Below are 17244 nucleotides of genomic sequence, written 5' to 3' on the forward strand. Positions count from 1 at the left end.
AAGTTACTGTACACTATTATGCACAAGTGAATTTGTAAAGCTTACACATACAGTACTAACCTAACCAATCACAACACGAAAAGGTACATGCATGTGCATGTGTTGTATGGTACACATACATGTATGTAACAATGCGTGTACAAGGGATGCATGGGCATCTAATTGCCCATGCATCGTCTAATTACCTGCACTGAAACAAACTTGGACTTCGTTTGGTCATTAGGAGGTTGCTTGACGTAATGCCGAAAGGCCTTAGTCCGCCACGCCCCTCTTGTTGCCGTGGTATCAGTCAAAGGCTCAGCCGAGAAAGACACCTTGTTGTAGTTGGGTGCAAATAAATCTTCAAACAAGAGCCATAAAATGGGTGGGGCAGTCACAGCCAAAAGTGGATGTGATAGAACAACAGTCAGTGATTTCCCGGTAATGTCCACTAGCGACTTTATTTTGATTGGACCCAAGAGGGTGTCGCATTCTGATGGGTCAGTGCTAGTGGGTGTGGTCCATTTTGGGCGGAGTAGAGAGAGGGAGGCTGTCTCTTTCAGACACTGGGAGCTGGCAATATTGAGTGTGATCGCTATGGACGATATGGGGTACTCAGAATGGGGGACGGGGGACAGTTCAAACTTGTACCTGCACCTGTAGTGGGCGAACACTCATTACCGGCACATTCCTACCAGCACAGCACATTTACATACAATATGTGAGGCTAAGAAACCTTCCAGCATGTTGAAAGATACATGGGTTTTAGTATTGGCCTAGAAACGACATTATTTAGATACCACAAAGGCAGCTAACCCACTTACTTCGTTCTGGAGCTGATGCCAGAGGGGGGTTGGTACAGCCACACCCTCCCAGTCTGCCACGCCTTCTTATTTCCTGTCACAGCTTTGCCACGCCCACCATTAAACAAATGAGAGGGGCTTCCCCTGTGGTACTGGTGGAGGGAGATCTGTCGCCAGTCTTGAGGGGTGGAACCAGTGAACTCGATACCCTCAGGGGATGACTCTGTTAGTACCGATAACTGATCCAGCTCGGAGGGAGTCAAGGAACGAGTCTGGAGATCTGTAGGAAGAAATTGATAAATTGTAAATGCTGGTTGAAACCATTGCACTTAAGGCACGAGGTACATGTACATGTACCTCGTGCCTAAGTAACTGTGTACTAAAGTAGCAATTATGCACAGCAGACTAATACATGTACACGCAGACAATGCCCTTCTCTTTTCTGTACACAAAACGTCGAGTTGGTATCAATATACATGTATCCATATGACAGACATTAGGACACACCACAATCGATGCCTTGAAGGCACCACAGTACAATGCTTATTTCGTAGATCTAGCTCACAATGTATATCTAGCAAAACAACAGGGCACAATCATGAAGGTAATTTTAAATTTTACTCACCTTGTTTGAGATCCTCCATCTTGATTTGTTTTGTCTCATCACTCCCCTTGTCTAGTCCGAGCATCCAGAGTTTCCCGTTGCTAGTAGTCACGGCCAGCTGGCACGTTGCCGGGCAATACGTACAGTCCACCATACGACTAGTAGGATCCTCACAGTTGGAGCATTGGTAGGTAGCTACCGGCAACGGGGAGGGTAGGCTGACATCATACACTACCACTCGACCACTTCCAAAGAGGACTGCAAGAAGAATAGGATTGTTTGAGTCTTCGGAGTGAGTTTCACTGTTATCAGAAAGAGCTCTTATGCAAACAACCGGTTCGTCCACTGGTATCACACAGAAAGAGCTTGCCGTAATGTGTCCATTTTGACTGAGTGAGATCACAAACAAAGTACAAGTGGAAGAGTCACTTTTATCCTCTTTTAAGATGGAATCTGAAGTCGATACTGTACAACTGACAGCAAGTAGCCGACCGCTATCCAGGGGTACAATTTGCCTTATTTGTGGCAACCCCTCAAAATCACTCGGAACAATGTCATTCCCTAGTGAAAAGCTTTGTGAATATTCTAAGGTGGCAGGCAACTCAGGATCGTCAGTGCCGGCTTTACTGGGAGCTTCCCACGATTGATTAGAGTAGACCGGTGGCTGCATCGACGGATGATCCATCAACGGTATATATTCAGGGTCAAGGTCTATGGCAATGGGAGATATATAGGTAGACGGTGGCTTCTGTGATTTTCTCTTTTTGCGAATTTTTGAGCAGACTTTGTGTAGCATCAGCATTGCGACACATTTGTTGTCTCTAAATATGGTTACGCCTGTAATTAGAACAGCTGTACAAATTTCGGGAGTTGATGTAGACAATACATGTTTCTCAACAGATACAACAGACAAGGCAGTGACGTGAAAACGTCTCTTCTTGCTAACGGGCTCTGTTTCAGGGTCCTCTGAAAATTTCATTTTCACATCTTCTTCAATGGTTTGTTCTGAGCTAATATCCGTGGAATCAGTGTCAGTCGGACTAGAAGGTTGAAGAGAGGGATTCACTAAAACAGTGTCTTTAGTATCTGGGGTGAGTTCAATGGTAGGCATAGAGGATGGGGTGCCTTCGGTTTCAACAGCTGCTGATATTTGATTCGTGTTAGGGTCTTTATTGATAATCGATGACTGTTCGACATCTTTAATATGCTCTGGCAGTGGATCAGGTGGAGCTGGTGTGTCTACTAACAATGGCACAGTGGCCTGTTGAAAGGTGGCGTCTTCGTCCTGTGAGTGCGATGATGAGGGGCTGCTGTCTGAGGTAAGAGGAACGGCCATGTCCAGGTACATCGAGACGTGGTCCTCTGTCAGATCAAGATGAGCGTGTTCCTACAGCAGAATAGTATGTAAATCGTAAAATTATTATTAATTATTATAGTACAGATCCAGGCTAGGTGATTTGTGTGTTACATGTAGTTAACACACAAATCTAAAAACCTATACTTACTATGATAAAGAGTCCTCTGTCCAGATCCCAGACTGCTATTCGTCCTTGTTCCGTTCCAAGTGCCACTAGCCCGGTTCCAATACTAGTGGACATACAGCATACAGTGTCCCTGTCATGGGTATATTCCGATGCAGGATGGGAGGACTCGGTGATAGCCAGAGGCACATTGGCCGTGTATTCCCCTCTCACAAAGCGGCACTGGAAGGCGTGGCGTTCGTGTTCAGACCTGGGAGGGTGGGTAGTAGTTTGATCGTGGTAGACTGTGTTGATATACATGTAGGCAAGAAGATATGGAAATAATAGGAAAACCTCTCTATAATTATGCCTCGGTGCGCATGCGCAAGCGAGGTATACGGTAGTGTGTTTGTGTGTCTGTCTGTACTGTGTGTCAGTGTTTGTAGACTGCTACAGCTGCTCAAGGTAGCCTCGTCCCCAGGCTTTATTTTCTTGTTCTTGTCTGTTCTCTCAATATAAATGAGCTAGAGATGATGGGAGGCACTAAAGAAGGACATGATGGACGTAAAAGAAAAAGTAAAGCCTGGTATGCGAAGTCGCGTGATCCACATACATTTTTATGAACGTGGGCGATATGTATCCCACAATCGTGACGTAGAGTATTCCCCCACGCATTAATTAAGACTCTAAGAAAATCTACCGAAGGCCAGGATCTAGGAGCAGACTGAGAGACCAAGCTCAGTGCAGAACCAGCATGCCCAGCTCTGCCCTGACTACCGTTTTTGAAATGAACCACCTGTAGCTGCTGCATGTGTAGCATGCAATTAAGGTGGGCGTAATCTTGGTAGAATACGATACATGCTTAGTGGATATCGCTACTAAAAGAGAGACTACAGTACGTAGCTGCATGCATGTACAGTACTCTCACCATGGTTCGTCGGTAGGCTCCCAGCTGTACAGGTAGACACGGCAACAAAAACAGGTCACTCTGTCCCCTGCTGCAGTCCCACCGTGGTTGATGCTGGTCTGCAGGGGTACGTACAACACATCATGTGACTGCAAAACATGGCAATGTACGGCTGACTGACTTACATCTAGTGAAAACTGTAAAACCATACACTACATGTATGTCGCAAGGCTTTGGGAATGGGAATGGGATTGATTTGGTATAAGAAGCTTGTATTGACCACTCACCGTTTGATAAAAGCCAGCTTTTGCCATCACCTTGGGAACTGCCCACCTACAGCAACAGAAAATACAATACTGCAAATTTGCACCGGAAAATCACCCGCTACACAGTATACTGCCATAACAATAATGGACATTGTTTTTCTGTGATTTTGTTTGAGATGGCTTTACGATGTACGAGTACTAAAGTTCATATTTGTATGTGAAACAAACGTTATGATTGAAATAATCTATTCCTGTAGAAGTACCATTAAACACACTAGATGCTAAATTTCTGGGCCAAGAGCACATTAATCCCATTATCCCAGCCAAATAAACGATTGTCACCTGATGGTACTATACAGTACTATACAAGACTGCTAACTAGACCCACACACTCACTGATAGTTGAGGTGTGGCCAGCCAGCCAGACTGAGCCTGCGCATTGCCTCTATGTTCATCAGACGTGCCTCGTTAGAGCTCAGAGCATCCCCCCTCTCGAACCCCATCATTGCTGGCCCGTTCTCCGGATCCAGTAGGTGGAGTTTCAGTGTTAGTGCGAAGAGGAGGGGGGTAGCAGGGTGGCCAGGGGATTTGTCCCCTGTCAAGAGAGACTTGCTCAGTTCCTCGAACAGAGAACTGAGCTGACCCAGCGGACCAGAGAAGCATACGGTGGCGAACTGAGTGGGGAGGGTGTGGTTAATTGATGTGATACAGAACAAGATGTACGGTAGTAAAATAGATGATTTCCATTTACATGTGTATGGACGTTGCTGAAACAAGTAAAAAAGGACCTGTTAAGCAAATGTGGTGGAGCTGTGAATAGGATACATATTGAATGACAACGTACGGAATTCACATGAAAGAAAGCGGTGACTACCTTATCACAGTTGCTGCTCTTTGCCAAAGCTTCCTCAAGTGTTCTCTCTATCGATACGACCATCTTCAGTGAAGCAGTACGTCGACCGCTGTGAGGTGCCTTCAACTCCTTGAGCAGGGTGGAGCACTGGTGTGCATGTGTGGGGGGGGCAATAGATCGGTTATTGTAACACGGTCAGCTTTCATTTTCCAACAATTTGTAATCACTAAGGAAGTCACAAACACCAATGACATTTATGGCAAGGAATGTCATTACAAAAGCCCCAAATCTTATATCATGACTTAGCTCTTTCCTCTTTATCACAAGGAAACAGCATACATGTACAATGTACGTGGGCAAATCCATTCACACACAACACACTCAAGTTATCAGTAACGTTGTTGCGTTGTTGCCGTAGACAATGAGAGGTAACTTTAATGATGATACATTATAATTATGTGCGAATCAAAAATTCTATTTTACGGCTACCTAAGTACAATTTGGATAGAAAACACTGTCATTCTCACAACACAGACACAATTCAATGCCCCACGCCTCTCACCGCTGATAATGGCAGCTCAACAGTGACCTCTTCCTGCATTGATTTAACAGGAGTCTGCAACATGGTCCTGAGTTGCAGTGCTCCAGCATGGGCTAGCCTGGCGGACAGTTTGTTCCCACACACCACTACCAGTTTGGAGGTGGTCTGGTCAACATCACAGAGGACGTGAGATGAAAAGTCGGGTACAGTGATCTCTGGTGTGATAAAAAGATATTGATGATGTACATTTATCAAGGTGTACCACTTGTGCTTAGGGCCAGGGCTGTGTGACCGAAAGTTGTGATTGTGAAACTTAAGCAGTGAACGATAACTAGTAGTCCATGTCTAAAACAACAACGTCCATTTACTTTTGATACCCTACTTGATTTATTACTTATTTTATATCCCCACTAGCTAGAAAGCTACTAAACAATTCAGACCTGGTAGACTATGCTCTTTTCCAGAGGCAATATCTACACATCTGAAGGCTCCTCTCCCATCAGACACTAGGACACAGTTCAGAGAGGGTAGATAGGACACTTGGTGTGGGCTAAACCCTCTCAGGCATAGCTCTCCTTCAACTTTCAGCTCCATCCAGTCTTGATCTCAACCAGAGTGATTGATGAATGGTAAGGATCGCCTAAGCTATAAACTAAAACAGATGTTGCCACATGTTGTTTATCACTGAGCATGCGCACAACAGATGTAAACAAACAAATAAAGTAGGTGGGGGTGGTGGGGTGCAAACATAGGTAAGGTAAAGGGTCATCAATGAAACTAGAAATGAATCAACGACAGAAGAAGAAGGTCTCTCAGGGCAAAAAAAGATATCATGAAGCTACCAGGAAGAATGAAGCTCACCCCAAAGCGTCCCCACAACCTCAGAAACCAGTGGAGAGTAAACTAGTGAAGACTGCAGTGGTAGATGAGTCATTCAGTCGTAAGAAAAATGAGAGTGATGATCAGCCAGGCAAGAGCTTTAGCAAGAGGAAGATTGCTAGCAACTGGAGTCGGTATGAAGAAGGTAATCTACGTTTGTGGTTTATCCCTAGATGCATATATAATACCTATAACTACGCTTAAGTTTCTATTGCGTAGCCATAGGTGATGACGGGAACGGGCACCACCATTTACGCAGTTCTGAAACCGAAGAGGAGCTACAACAGCGACTGCTGCAACTCTTCAATCTACCCACTCAATTGCCCTCCACGTTTAATGAACCAAATCATTTCATGATTGACCCTAAAGAGAGCACTAACTATATCACCCTTGACTGCAACAAACTAGCCGAGTCCCTAGCTATCATCCCCCTTCATGATCGCCTTGATTTGAATGTAGAACTACTTGAAATGGGAGGCTACTCTACAGCAACTAGCAGCCAAGAGGTTACCAAGGATACTCTCTCTGAGACTGAACCTCGAGAAACAACTCAAAGAGAGCCCCTTCAAGTCAAAGCCATGGACAAGCATAAGAAGCAAAGTGAGCCACTCAAAGAGTCAGAACTTACGAAACAAACAACATCCGTTGCTCCATCTCATACTCGAACACTTCCCACTCCTACTACAGTCAAACAATCGATTGTAGTAGCCACTGTTTCAGGCCACACAGTTGAGCGCAGTGCTGGATTAGATAACAGTGAATTGGATAGCCTCCTAGCCAACGTTAGTGGTGGTGGCGGTGAGATGGACCCACAAACTGGCACTCATGAAACAGATGAATTGGACGATATTCTGGACGAGTTGTTGGCATGATCTTATTATATATGAAATGCTTCAAACTAATAATCAGTTAATTTCTCACGCATGCAGTATTATCGCATGCAGTATTATTATAGCGCTACGCATATCACCAAGTCTTATAAAACATATATAAACCATAAATATAAACGTATATACATGATTGTATAAATTGATATATCCATGAAAGAAACAGTATTATGTTGAACAAAACAATTAAAAACTAGCTTCCAAAGTTGATGGAAAGGAATGTTTATGAACACATGAAATGTTGTAAGTGGTGTAGGGGATTTACCCTGTCCTACATGAGCCGCTGTAGGGGTTTACCATCAGTGGGGGGTAGTGTACAGTGCATCCAGAGTAGATTACTACAAATGTGTGAGTGGCTGTACTTAAATGTTGATATGTTTTGATTAGAAGAAATGGTTCTGATACCATTGTGTAGGTGAATGAATAAGCTACAACATATCCCAAAAAATGTCCATGAAAACATTTGGGGAGATTAATAGTAAATTGTTGTAGTGGGTAATTGGTTAGAGTAATAAAACACTAACCTTAAACAGCTAAGGTCTCAGACTTCATAAGATAATTGTTCAATGGTTTAGGTATCCTGGCTATCCTTCATGGGTCTTATAATTATTATCTCACAGTGTATATAATTCATGATTTACTGGTTTTTAGGTATACTTTTGGTTAGAGTAATAACTTCTGAAAAATTAATAGCTTAGCTTTCAAATTTCTGTAATAAGTTTACAGATAAATGGGCTACACTTTGATACCAAGAACATCCTATATGCTTATATTCCATTGCTGAGATAACACTGAAAAGCTACAAACTTTACTATTTTGATGACATCAGCAGCAGACAGTGCACACCTGATACCGTGGTCATGTAAGTACACACTGTACCTGAGGAGTGAATTGAGGGTGGTTTTGCCTCACTTCCTCCAGTCTGCCTAGAAGAAATTCAGACTAATGTGAATGCATCAAGTAAAAATTAGGAATTAGGCGAAATATTTCTTATTTAAGTACAGCCACCCAGTAATCTACTCTGGATGCACTGTAATTGGGACTGGAAGTGGACCCCCTGCTGAGAGGCATGGAGGGTAGGGTGAGGTCTTCCTTCACCACTTGGATGGTCAGATCGTTGAGTTGACTTGCCAGACGAGACGTCAACTGTGTCAGCACCTCCTACATGAGGTGTGTGTGGGGGGGAGTGGGAGTTGAATTGAGTGATTCCAAGAAAATGGTTAGATATATGCTACACCTAAATCGCATCATATAGCCAAGTACCATGGCTGAGACAATTGGTGACTAAATAAAATAAAAAAGCACAGGGCTGCACTAATCCCGGCTTAAATTCACAAACACCCACACAAAATGTTGAGCGCTGGTTAAACAGTACCGTATAGCGGGTAATTTTCGGGGGGGGGGGGGCAAAACATTCGTAGTCGAGCAATATTTAGTCACTTTGTAGATAATATTTTCGTGGTTACTGCAGGCAAGGTCGCTTCATTCGTGGGTAAAATATTCGTTGTTAGAGCTTCAACCACGAAAACCATGAATACTTTACCCCACGAAAATTCCCAGCTATACGGTCGTAAGCATAGAAATCCTATACAATCAAACATTCCTACACTTTTGTACCACCCACTGGTTTTTGCTCGCAAGCAGTTGCATGCACTCTTCCCTTTATAAGCCCTTGGTATTTTTAATCAGTTCACTTGCTGGTATTTGTGCTCTCGCGCTAGAGCCGGACTCACTGTTTGTCATCGGTAGAGAATGAAGCTAGATTTTGTTCTACTTGTAGTGTGCGTGTTTGCACATTGTGTTGTTAGCCAGATTGAGCTGAAAGTTGGTTTATACAACAGCATTCCTGATCTCAACGATGACGGACTCAAATCATTGAAAGACATGGTGGAGAGGGGATTCTCAACTGACGACCATTCAGTCAATGCCATTGTAAGCACAGACGAATACGACCCATATTTAAACCTATCACAGTACCTACAGGAAGACGGTTTTGATCTGATAGAAATCGATACTGTAAATATTGCCGGTCTAGTTAGCAATAAACTTATTACTCCAATGCATATGGTGGTTGGCATTGACACGCAAAGATTTATCAAAGCTACAGTTGATGCAGTCTCAGTTAGCGGTGTTATGTACGGAGTTCCAACGTATGCTTGCGGTAATTTCCTAATTGCTTTGAGTCCTGGTTCTCAATCGACTTGTGATTTGTCTGGCGCTATAGAAAACAATGGTTACAGTGGTTTCGAACAAGAACTTGAGATTTGTAAAGACAATCTGGTGACTAACACTTATGAGCGGCTCTATGCTGGAAAAATTTCGGATAAAGAGGGATGGTATCTGCCATTTTACTATTTGGATGCCTGGATTGATAGTCATAATCCAAAATTGCTTAGACTTGCATTGGCGGAATTAGAAGTGGGAGTGATTGATCGACGTACATGCAACAAATTATCTACTTTTGCCTATTATTGCACTGGAAAATAAAAAATAAAAAATAAATGCTCTCAAAATTTTCCTGGAAGTTACATTGCGAGTTCAGAAAACATTAAGAAAGACATTGCTGGTAAGAAGAGTGTGTTTCTTCTTGGTTTTTCTGAAATTCTCGGTGAGTTGCTAACATTCGATGATTCCTTGGATCCTTACGATGCTGTAAGCCCAATAATGGGCGATGATCATCACACAATTATTTTCACAGATGCTCTTGTTGTCAATAAGGCTCGTTGGGATAATTCTGATAATCACAGAAAGAGATCGATTATTCAATTTATTAGATACTACACGGCGATGGATATGCGCCTTAAAATATCCCTTGGAAATGATCTACGTAATCCTCGAAAACGTTATCTTTTGCAATCGCTCAGAGAATTCTATGCAGACGAACAAATTGCTGAAGATGTGGTTTACAGTAAACTTCATCCCCTAGTGGCAGATGGAGTGGCTGCACCTGCTCTTGATGAGCATCAGCGCGAACACATACAGGAACTACTCACAAGAAAGTGCTTGAAATATTTATCCAGTCCGCCTATGCAAAGAGAAGAACTGTAGAAAACTTTGTAATCACTATTGTGTTTGAGTTGTTATATGGGCCTTTAATGTTGTAACTTGTCGATGTGTATGCCTGCATGCAGGAGGGTATAAATCATGCCCCCTATATTCATTCCCATAGAATTCACCTAACGTATATCGATGCGACGTTCTTTCGATTGCGAATTGCGAATTTTCGCAATCAAAAGAAACGCAAAGAGTAAGCATGCAATTCGCAATAAACACAATCAGGTTTGTACAGTTATTCGCAATCGTATATAGAGTAACACTCTAGGAAAGATTCTTGTCGCTCTGAAAAGGAGTTGGACAATAATAATTATCATTGAATTATTTCAGCTGAAGGCAGATTTACGCAATTTGCATTTTTGAACTTACTATGGTTTCACAACCTGTTTAAAATGATGCCGGATAGCATACATGCAAGGGGCTAATTACAACAAATTTAAAAGAGCTAATGAACACACGTAATATATAGCTATCAGGGTGTCATACAGGATTTTTAAGTAGAGGGGGGAAATGAGAAAAGTTAGCAGAAAATGTTGCTAAAAAAAAGGTCAACTGGTATTTCAATATCCAGCTATAGCTATGGACACCCAGTCATACAACTAGTACTTGAAAGGGGGGAAATTGGAGCTAGGGAGGATATCCCCCCTTCCCCCCCCCCCCCTGTATGACTAGGCCATGATTTACAGGACCATGATAATTATAGTGAACAAGAAGCTCTGTATAATTATAGAGGCAATGATTTGCACTAATTCTTCTCTTTCTAGCCTGGATCGAGGCTAATTTTTGTATGCAAAATGTCAAGCCTTGGAGACGTCCCCCTGCATGCATCATCCATGCATGCCACAATGCATGGTTACGAAACCCTAACAGCTGCTAATCCCTGTATATGGCAATCTTGCACCATGCCATGCATACATAATTGGAGCTGATTTAATTTTTCAGCGACACATTTTATAACACCATAATTAGTACTACAAGTCATGCAGTTAGCTTGACAGGTGCATGGTCAAAAAAATAATGGTGAATCTATAAATGGCCACCAAACCTTACATGTGACATCACATGCAGCTGCCATAACCCTATGAAACCATGCATGCATACATACAAACCACTGTACTATATTGTCGACATGCACCCTCAAAGTTCTGGAGATTTCCCAGAATCATGCATGTGCATAAATAACAAATATCTCTCTAACCAACCAAAACTATATACGAGGGGTGAATATTGCCAAAATGTGGCTTTATGATCTGTATTAGGAGGCAGCAGTGTTTAGTTGGTGGCGTTCAATAAATAAGGTTGGAACAACTTGACCTTAGCTCTGACCTTAGCTAAAAGTGCTCCTGTGCTAGCCTCGATACCATGAGCGGCCTAATATTGAGGTTAGTACAAGAGCCAGCAACTGCCTGGTAAAACAAGAGCACTAATTTGTATAAATTTAACTACCGTCCCCCTTACAGATACTAAAAACTAGTCTGCGAGAGAAGTTTCAAATAGTGACCTTCATTAACTAAGGTCAAATGGTTCCAACCTCATCTTATTCACGGCTACAGTAACATATTCGAGGCTCAGCCGCCATCACCAACTAAACACTGCCGCCGCCACCAACTAAACATCAATTTGGCACTATTCACCTCTCATAATAATTTATACAACAGTGGGTAAAGTACTGTGCATGGCATGAGATAATTGGTGACTATGGTGACTACATAGCTTGTAGGCAGCAGAGGAGGTACGACGGGCGCGGGAGGTGCAGCTCAAGCAATTAGCCTTTGATTATCCGCCCACGTCGTATCTTTTTGGTTGATGTAATTAGAGGCTAATTACTTGAGCTGCACCGCGCCTGTCGGACCTCCTCTGGCTTGTAGGTGGACTATGCAGTGACAAACTTCAGGATCATGTTTCCCTGTATGCCAGCCATAATGGTCACAAAACCATGCCTGTAATGATAACCTTGGACCACAGTTTAGAGGGGGTTTTAATGTTGTGAAGACATTCTACCAAACATGCAGCTGCCATAACCCTGTAAACCACTGTACTATAGCATTGTCAATGCATGGAGATCTTATTATGTACAACCAAGCTATAGCTACGGCGTATAAAAGAAGAGACTATCTAAGCTAGCAGAATTAAAATGTGGGCAGATGAATGTGTGAATTTGCATGAAGTGCTAAAAAAAGAAATTTCTATTTTTAGCATTTCATGCACATTCATCTACTCACATTTGAACTCTTGCTCTTTTGCTGTTGCATGTATACACCCTTGGTACAACTATATAGTTCAGCAAACCAAGTGGGGAAAAATGGGTGGCTATATGTAAAACAATAGGGCTATGCACCAATCCGTACTGTGTTAGTGAATGCAAGGAGCTTAGATTTGCACCAGATACTGACTTTTCTTTCACTCTTTTCTCTCAGCCTGGATCGAGGCTGTTTTTTATATGCAAAATGTCGAAGTCTTAGAGATGTTCCCCTGCATGTATGCCACAATGGTCACGAAACCTTTCCTGTAATGATAACCATGGACCACTAATATAATTTTAAAAGACATCCTACACGTACATCTACCGAATCCTTGCATGTGATATGCAGCTGCCACCATAATTATATCGGGTTTCGAGTTTAATTGATTGCGAATAAGCCTGATTGCGTTTCTAACTGTTGTGAATTGCATGCGAACGCTCACTCTCCGCGTTTCTTTCGATTGAGAAATGTGCAATTCGCAATCGAAAGAACGTCGCATTTGAAACCCGTATATGCATGGTAACCCACTCAGAATGTACTGTATAATTATATTATAGCCTTGTCAATGGAGATCTTACTATTTGCTGCAACAATATCTCTGTTACAACAATATCTCTGTCGATGTTCCCCCTGTATGCCACCATAGATAGAGGAGAAAGGGATATTGGAAACAATGTACCCTCGAAGTATCATCCGTGTTTCCCCGCGGTTTTAATCGAGGCTTACCTCCAACGTGGGGGTCTAACATGAATAATTCATGAGAATTGTTTTTGCTGTCTGTAAAAAGTCCACGAGCAGTTCTGCTGCTATAGACATCAACTTCATCAACTACTTGTGGCCATTTGGGACACAGCACACTACTTAGTGACAGAACCTATAGTTACAATGTATATCATAGTAGCTAAACTAACACAAGCATGAAAAATCGCTCTGTGTTAGACTAGCTACTTCAAGACAATCAAAATTAGTTTCCAAATGATACTCACCACCAGGGGGCATTTGTTTAAGTGTTAGAGGGGTCTTTGATACACATGCATTGACTTAGTTGGGCGGAGCCCGACCGTCCCTGACGGGAGGTAGGGTTTTTAAGCCTATGTCAGGATTTGTCTTTGCTGCAACTATAGTTGCAGCCCAATCAGATTGCAGCATTTCTACTGTGGTCTTTGTCACGTCCGGTTGCGCAACCTCAAATAAGGTTAACACCACTTCAGAATAATAATATTCATAGAATAAAATGATTATTCATAGCTGCTTATCAGCGTGTTACATAATTCAGCAAGACAAACCCTGACATAGGCTTGAAACCTGACCTCCCGTCAGGGACGGTCGGGCTCCGCCCAACTAGCATTGACTATGATTAGACTCAATAAGTTTCCCGGGAAAGAAAGCGAAACAAGGATTGTTTCTGAGCTCTACATAGACTTCATTGTAGAAGCATCACGTGAACCACTTCCGTTGCCAATCCCCTTCTCCTCTATCTATGATGCCACCGTGGTCATGAAACCCTACATTGCTGCTTCCTGTAATGATAACCATTGTTTGTTAACCACAGTGTAAAGACATCCCAATCAATTACATGTACCACCTACTCACCAAACCCTTGCATGTGACATGCAGCTGCCATATTGACAGTGACATATTTTCGCGAGTATTAATTTCTGCTATTTCTGCGAACGAGAGTAAAATCGCAAAAATTTGTACTCGCAGATAATTGAAAATTGCAAGGAATCTCTTTAAAACCACTTGTGAGTAATTTAACATTAATTTCACAACTTGAGCAAAGAATTTAATACCAGCAAAATGAGCTAAACAGTGAAATCGCAAACAAATCTACCTGTGAAAATATGTCACCTTAAGGTATACGATGATCGATGAGCTTGCAAAAGTAGGATCAATTTTCATTGACTGTTCAACATCTTTAACATGCTCTGGCAGTGGATCAGGTGGAGCTGGTGTGTCTACTAACAATGGCACAGTGGCCTGTTGAGAGGTGGCGTCTTCGTCCTGCGAGTGTGATGATGAGGGGCTGCTGTCTGAGGTTAGAGGAACGGCCATGTCCAGGTATATCGAGACGTGGTCCTCTGTCAGATCAAGATGAGCGTGTTCCTACAGCGGGCAGGGAGGGAAGAACACACATGTATGTAAATCGCACATGCAAAGTTGTGTCATGTCACAGTGGTTTAATACTCCTCCTTGACTTTAGAGATGTGACTTGTGTGCTTCGAATAAGGATGGACTTACATAGTACAGATCCAAGCTATGGGGACATTCCAATTCGGGATGGGAGGACTCGGTGATAGCCATAGGTACATTGGTCATGTGCTCCCCTCTCAAAAAGCGGCACTGTAGATGTGCTCGGACCTGGCAGTTCGGTCATGTGTTAATACAGCTGATGGAAATAGGAAACCTATATGACGGGGCAGTTTTCATGGCACTATTTGTGCCTACGTACTTATATAGGATAGAGGTTACGTACTTCTAAAGTGTCCTTTATTCAGAGGTTCTCAACTGCCCAATGGTGGTACAGTATGAAGATACAGGCAGGAGTGACCTTGCTACTAAAAGAGTGACTGCATGCATGTATTCTCACAATGGTTCGTCAGTAGGCTCCCAGCTGTACAGGTAGACACGGCAACAGAAACAGGTCACTCTGTCCCCACCTGCAGTCCCACCGTGGTTGATGCTGGTCTGCAGAGGTACGTACAACACATCATGTGACTGCGAAACATGGCAATGTACAGCTGACTGACTTACATCTAGTTAAAAAACTGTACACTATGTCACGAGGCTTTGGGAATGGGAACGGGAATCAGGGTAGCTTGCATTGACCACTCACCGTTTGATAAAAGCCAGCTTCTGCCATCACCTTGGGAACTGGCCACCTACAGCAACAGAAAATACAATACTCTTTATCAATGGTAAACCGTACGTATAGCGGATAATTTCTGGGGGTCAAAAAATTCGTGGTTGAGCAATATTAGTCAGTTTGTGGGATATATTTTCGTAGCTGAATGGAAAAGTGGTCAATCGCTTTATTTGTGGGTAAAATATTCGTGCTCAGGGATTCAAACACAAATACCATGACAAATTTGCACACCCGCTAAGCTAACAATGTACAATTTGGTGAAATCACAGCACAATTCAATGCCCCACCCCTCTCACCGCTGATAATGGCAGCTCAACAGTGACCTCTTCCTGCATTGATTTAACAGGAGTCTGCAACATGGTCCTGAGTTGCAGTGCTCCAGCATGGGCCAGCCTGGCGGACAGTTTGTTCCCACACACCACCACCAGTTTGGAGGTGGTCTGGTCAACATCACAGAGGACATGAGGTGAAACGTCAGGTACGGTGATCTCTGGTGTGATAAAAAAGCAATAGGATATTGAGATAGTAGAAGAGGTGCACTTATCAAGGTGTACCGCTTGCGCTTAGGGCCAGGGCTATGTGACCGAAAGTTGTGATTGTGAAACTTAAGCACAGTGGACGATAACTAGTAGTCTATGCCTAAAATAACAATGTCCATTTACTTTTGATACCCTACTGATTTAACTCTTATTTTATATCCCCAGTGCAGTAGCTAGAAAGCTACTAAACAATTCAGACCTGGTGCAATATCTACACATCTGAAGGCTCCTCTCCCATCAGACACTAGGACACAGTTCAGAGAGGGTAGATAGGACACTTGGTGTGGGCTAAACCCTCTCAGGCATAGCTCTCCTTCAACTTTCAGCTCCATCCAGTCTTGATCCAACCAGTGATTGATGAATGGTAAGGATCGCCTAAGCTATAAACTAAAACAGATGTTGCCACATGTTGTTTATCACTGAGCATGCGCACAACAGATGTAAACAAACAAGAGGGGTGCAAACATAGGTAAGGTAAAGGGTCATCAATGAAACTAGAAATGAATCAACGACAGAAGAAGAAGGTCTCTCATGCCAAAAAAAGATCTCATGAAGCTACCAGGAAGAATGAAGCTCACCCCAAAGCGTCCCCACAACCTCAGAAACCAGTGGAGAGTAAACCAGTGAAGACTGCAGTGGTAGATGAGTCATTCAGTCGTAAGGAGTGATGATCAACCAGGCAAGAGCTTTAGCAAGAGGAAGATTGCTAGCAACTGGAATCGGTATGATCTACGTTTGTGGTTTATCCCTAGATGCATATATAATACCTATAACCACGCTAAGTTTCATTATTGTGTAGCCGTAGGTGATGACGGGAACGGGACCACCATTTACGCATTTCTGAAACCGAAGAAGAGCTACAACAGCGACTGCTGCAACTCTTCAATCTACCCACTCAATTGCCCTCCACGTTTAATGAACCAAATCATTTCATGATTGACCCTAAAGAGAGCACTAACTATATCACCCTTGACTGCAACAAACTAGCCGAGTCCCTAGCTATCATCCCCCTTCATGATCGCCTTGATTTGAATGTAGAACTACTTGAAATGGGAGGCTACTCTACAGCAACTAGCAGCCAAGAGGTTACCAAGGATACTCTCTCTGAGACTGAACCTCCTCTACAGCAACTAGCAGCCAAGAGGTTACCAAGGATACTCTCTCTGAGACTGAACCTCGAGAAACGAATCAAAGAGAGCCCCTTCAAGTCAAAGCCATGGACAAACATAAGAAGCAAAGTGAGCCACCCCCACCCAAAAAGTCAGAACTGTCTGAAAAGCAGAAACAAACAACATCCGTCGCTCCATCTCATACTCGAACACTTCCCACTCCTACAGTCAAACAATCGATTGTAGTAGCCACT

At 43.0% G+C, this 17244-nt stretch overlaps 4 protein-coding genes across 29 annotated transcripts in view; 2 read left to right on the top strand and 2 right to left on the bottom strand.

Annotated features, from left to right (window-relative positions):
• The window catches only part of LOC135348753 (baculoviral IAP repeat-containing protein 6-like), a 28811-nt gene extending 22749 nt beyond the window's left edge, over positions 1–6062 (bottom strand). For 2 of the 3 annotated variants that reach the window (XM_064547064.1, XM_064547063.1), the window contains exons 1-10: positions 5854–6062; positions 5435–5628; positions 4894–5019; positions 4416–4693; positions 4041–4086; positions 3775–3872; positions 2892–3117; positions 1408–2773; positions 804–1062; positions 186–636 (exon numbers count right to left, since the gene is read on the bottom strand). In XM_064547064.1, the coding sequence (XP_064403134.1) occupies positions 186–636; positions 804–1062; positions 1408–2773; positions 2892–3117; positions 3775–3872; positions 4041–4086; positions 4416–4693; positions 4894–5019; positions 5435–5628; positions 5854–6007 (3198 nt within the window). In that variant the 5' untranslated portion in view covers positions 6008–6062. Of the gene's footprint in view, positions 1–185; positions 637–803; positions 1063–1407; positions 2774–2891; positions 3118–3774; positions 3873–4040; positions 4087–4415; positions 4694–4893; positions 5020–5434; positions 5634–5853 lie in introns of all 3 variants that reach the window. The other variant, XM_064547065.1, reaches the window with a different exon arrangement.
• A 90-nt stretch (positions 6063–6152) lies between these two features.
• LOC135348910 (uncharacterized) lies at positions 6153–7212 on the top strand. 2 transcript variants are annotated; one of them, XM_064547300.1, is made up of 2 exons: positions 6153–6437; positions 6518–7212. In XM_064547300.1, exons 1-2 carry the CDS (start codon positions 6185–6187, stop codon positions 7162–7164), a joined length of 900 nt encoding a protein of 299 aa, XP_064403370.1. In that variant the 5' UTR covers positions 6153–6184; the 3' UTR covers positions 7165–7212. The 2 variants fall into 2 exon arrangements, with proteins under 2 accessions (XP_064403370.1, XP_064403369.1); XM_064547299.1 differs by having other exon boundaries at positions 6154–6437; positions 6512–7212.
• Positions 7213–7266: 54 nt separating this feature from the next.
• Positions 7267–16287, bottom strand: LOC135348936 (baculoviral IAP repeat-containing protein 6-like). 23 transcript variants are annotated; one of them, XM_064547336.1, is made up of 8 exons: positions 16081–16251; positions 15639–15832; positions 15313–15358; positions 14953–15164; positions 14718–14883; positions 14328–14582; positions 8059–8340; positions 7267–7517 (listed from the first exon to the last, which is right to left on the bottom strand). In XM_064547336.1, exons 5-7 carry the CDS (start codon positions 14793–14795, stop codon positions 8170–8172), a joined length of 504 nt encoding a protein of 167 aa, XP_064403406.1. In that variant the 5' UTR covers positions 14796–14883; positions 14953–15164; positions 15313–15358; positions 15639–15832; positions 16081–16251; the 3' UTR covers positions 7267–7517; positions 8059–8169. The 23 variants fall into 23 exon arrangements, with proteins under 23 accessions (XP_064403406.1, XP_064403422.1, XP_064403423.1 ...); XM_064547352.1 differs by having other exon boundaries at positions 7267–13996; positions 14718–14865; positions 15067–15164; positions 15231–15358; positions 16081–16287; XM_064547353.1 differs by having other exon boundaries at positions 7267–13996; positions 15067–15164; positions 15231–15358; positions 16081–16287.
• On the top strand, positions 8932–10283 carry LOC135348918 (uncharacterized). The gene has a single exon (XM_064547309.1). It carries the CDS (start codon positions 8932–8934, stop codon positions 9664–9666), a length of 735 nt encoding a protein of 244 aa, XP_064403379.1. The 3' UTR covers positions 9667–10283.
• Positions 16288–17244: the final 957 nt, after the last annotated feature.

The sequence above is a fragment of the Halichondria panicea genome, chromosome 15 (genome assembly GCF_963675165.1).
Source record: "Halichondria panicea chromosome 15, odHalPani1.1, whole genome shotgun sequence".
NCBI lineage: Eukaryota > Metazoa > Porifera > Demospongiae > Suberitida > Halichondriidae > Halichondria > Halichondria panicea.

Coding starts and splice junctions, on each gene's coding strand:
- LOC135348910 (XM_064547299.1), top strand. CDS start 6,185: ATGAAACTAGAAATGAATCAACGACAGAAGAAGAAGGTCTCTCAGGGC. Junction 6,438..6,511: donor CTGGAGTCGGTATGAAGAAG/GTAATCTACGTT, acceptor TCTATTGCGTAG/CCATAGGTGATGACGGGAAC.
- LOC135348936 (XM_064547337.1), bottom strand. CDS start 14,795: ATGACCAATGTACCTATGGCTATCACCGAGTCCTCCCATCCCGAATTG. Junction 14,583..14,717: donor ATAGCTTGGATCTGTACTAT/GTAAGTCCATCC, acceptor TGCCCGCTGTAG/GAACACGCTCATCTTGATCT. Junction 8,341..14,327: donor CGATCATCGTATACCTTAAG/GTGACATATTTT, acceptor CACCTCATGTAG/GAGGTGCTGACACAGTTGAC.
- LOC135348918 (XM_064547309.1), top strand. CDS start 8,932: ATGAAGCTAGATTTTGTTCTACTTGTAGTGTGCGTGTTTGCACATTGT.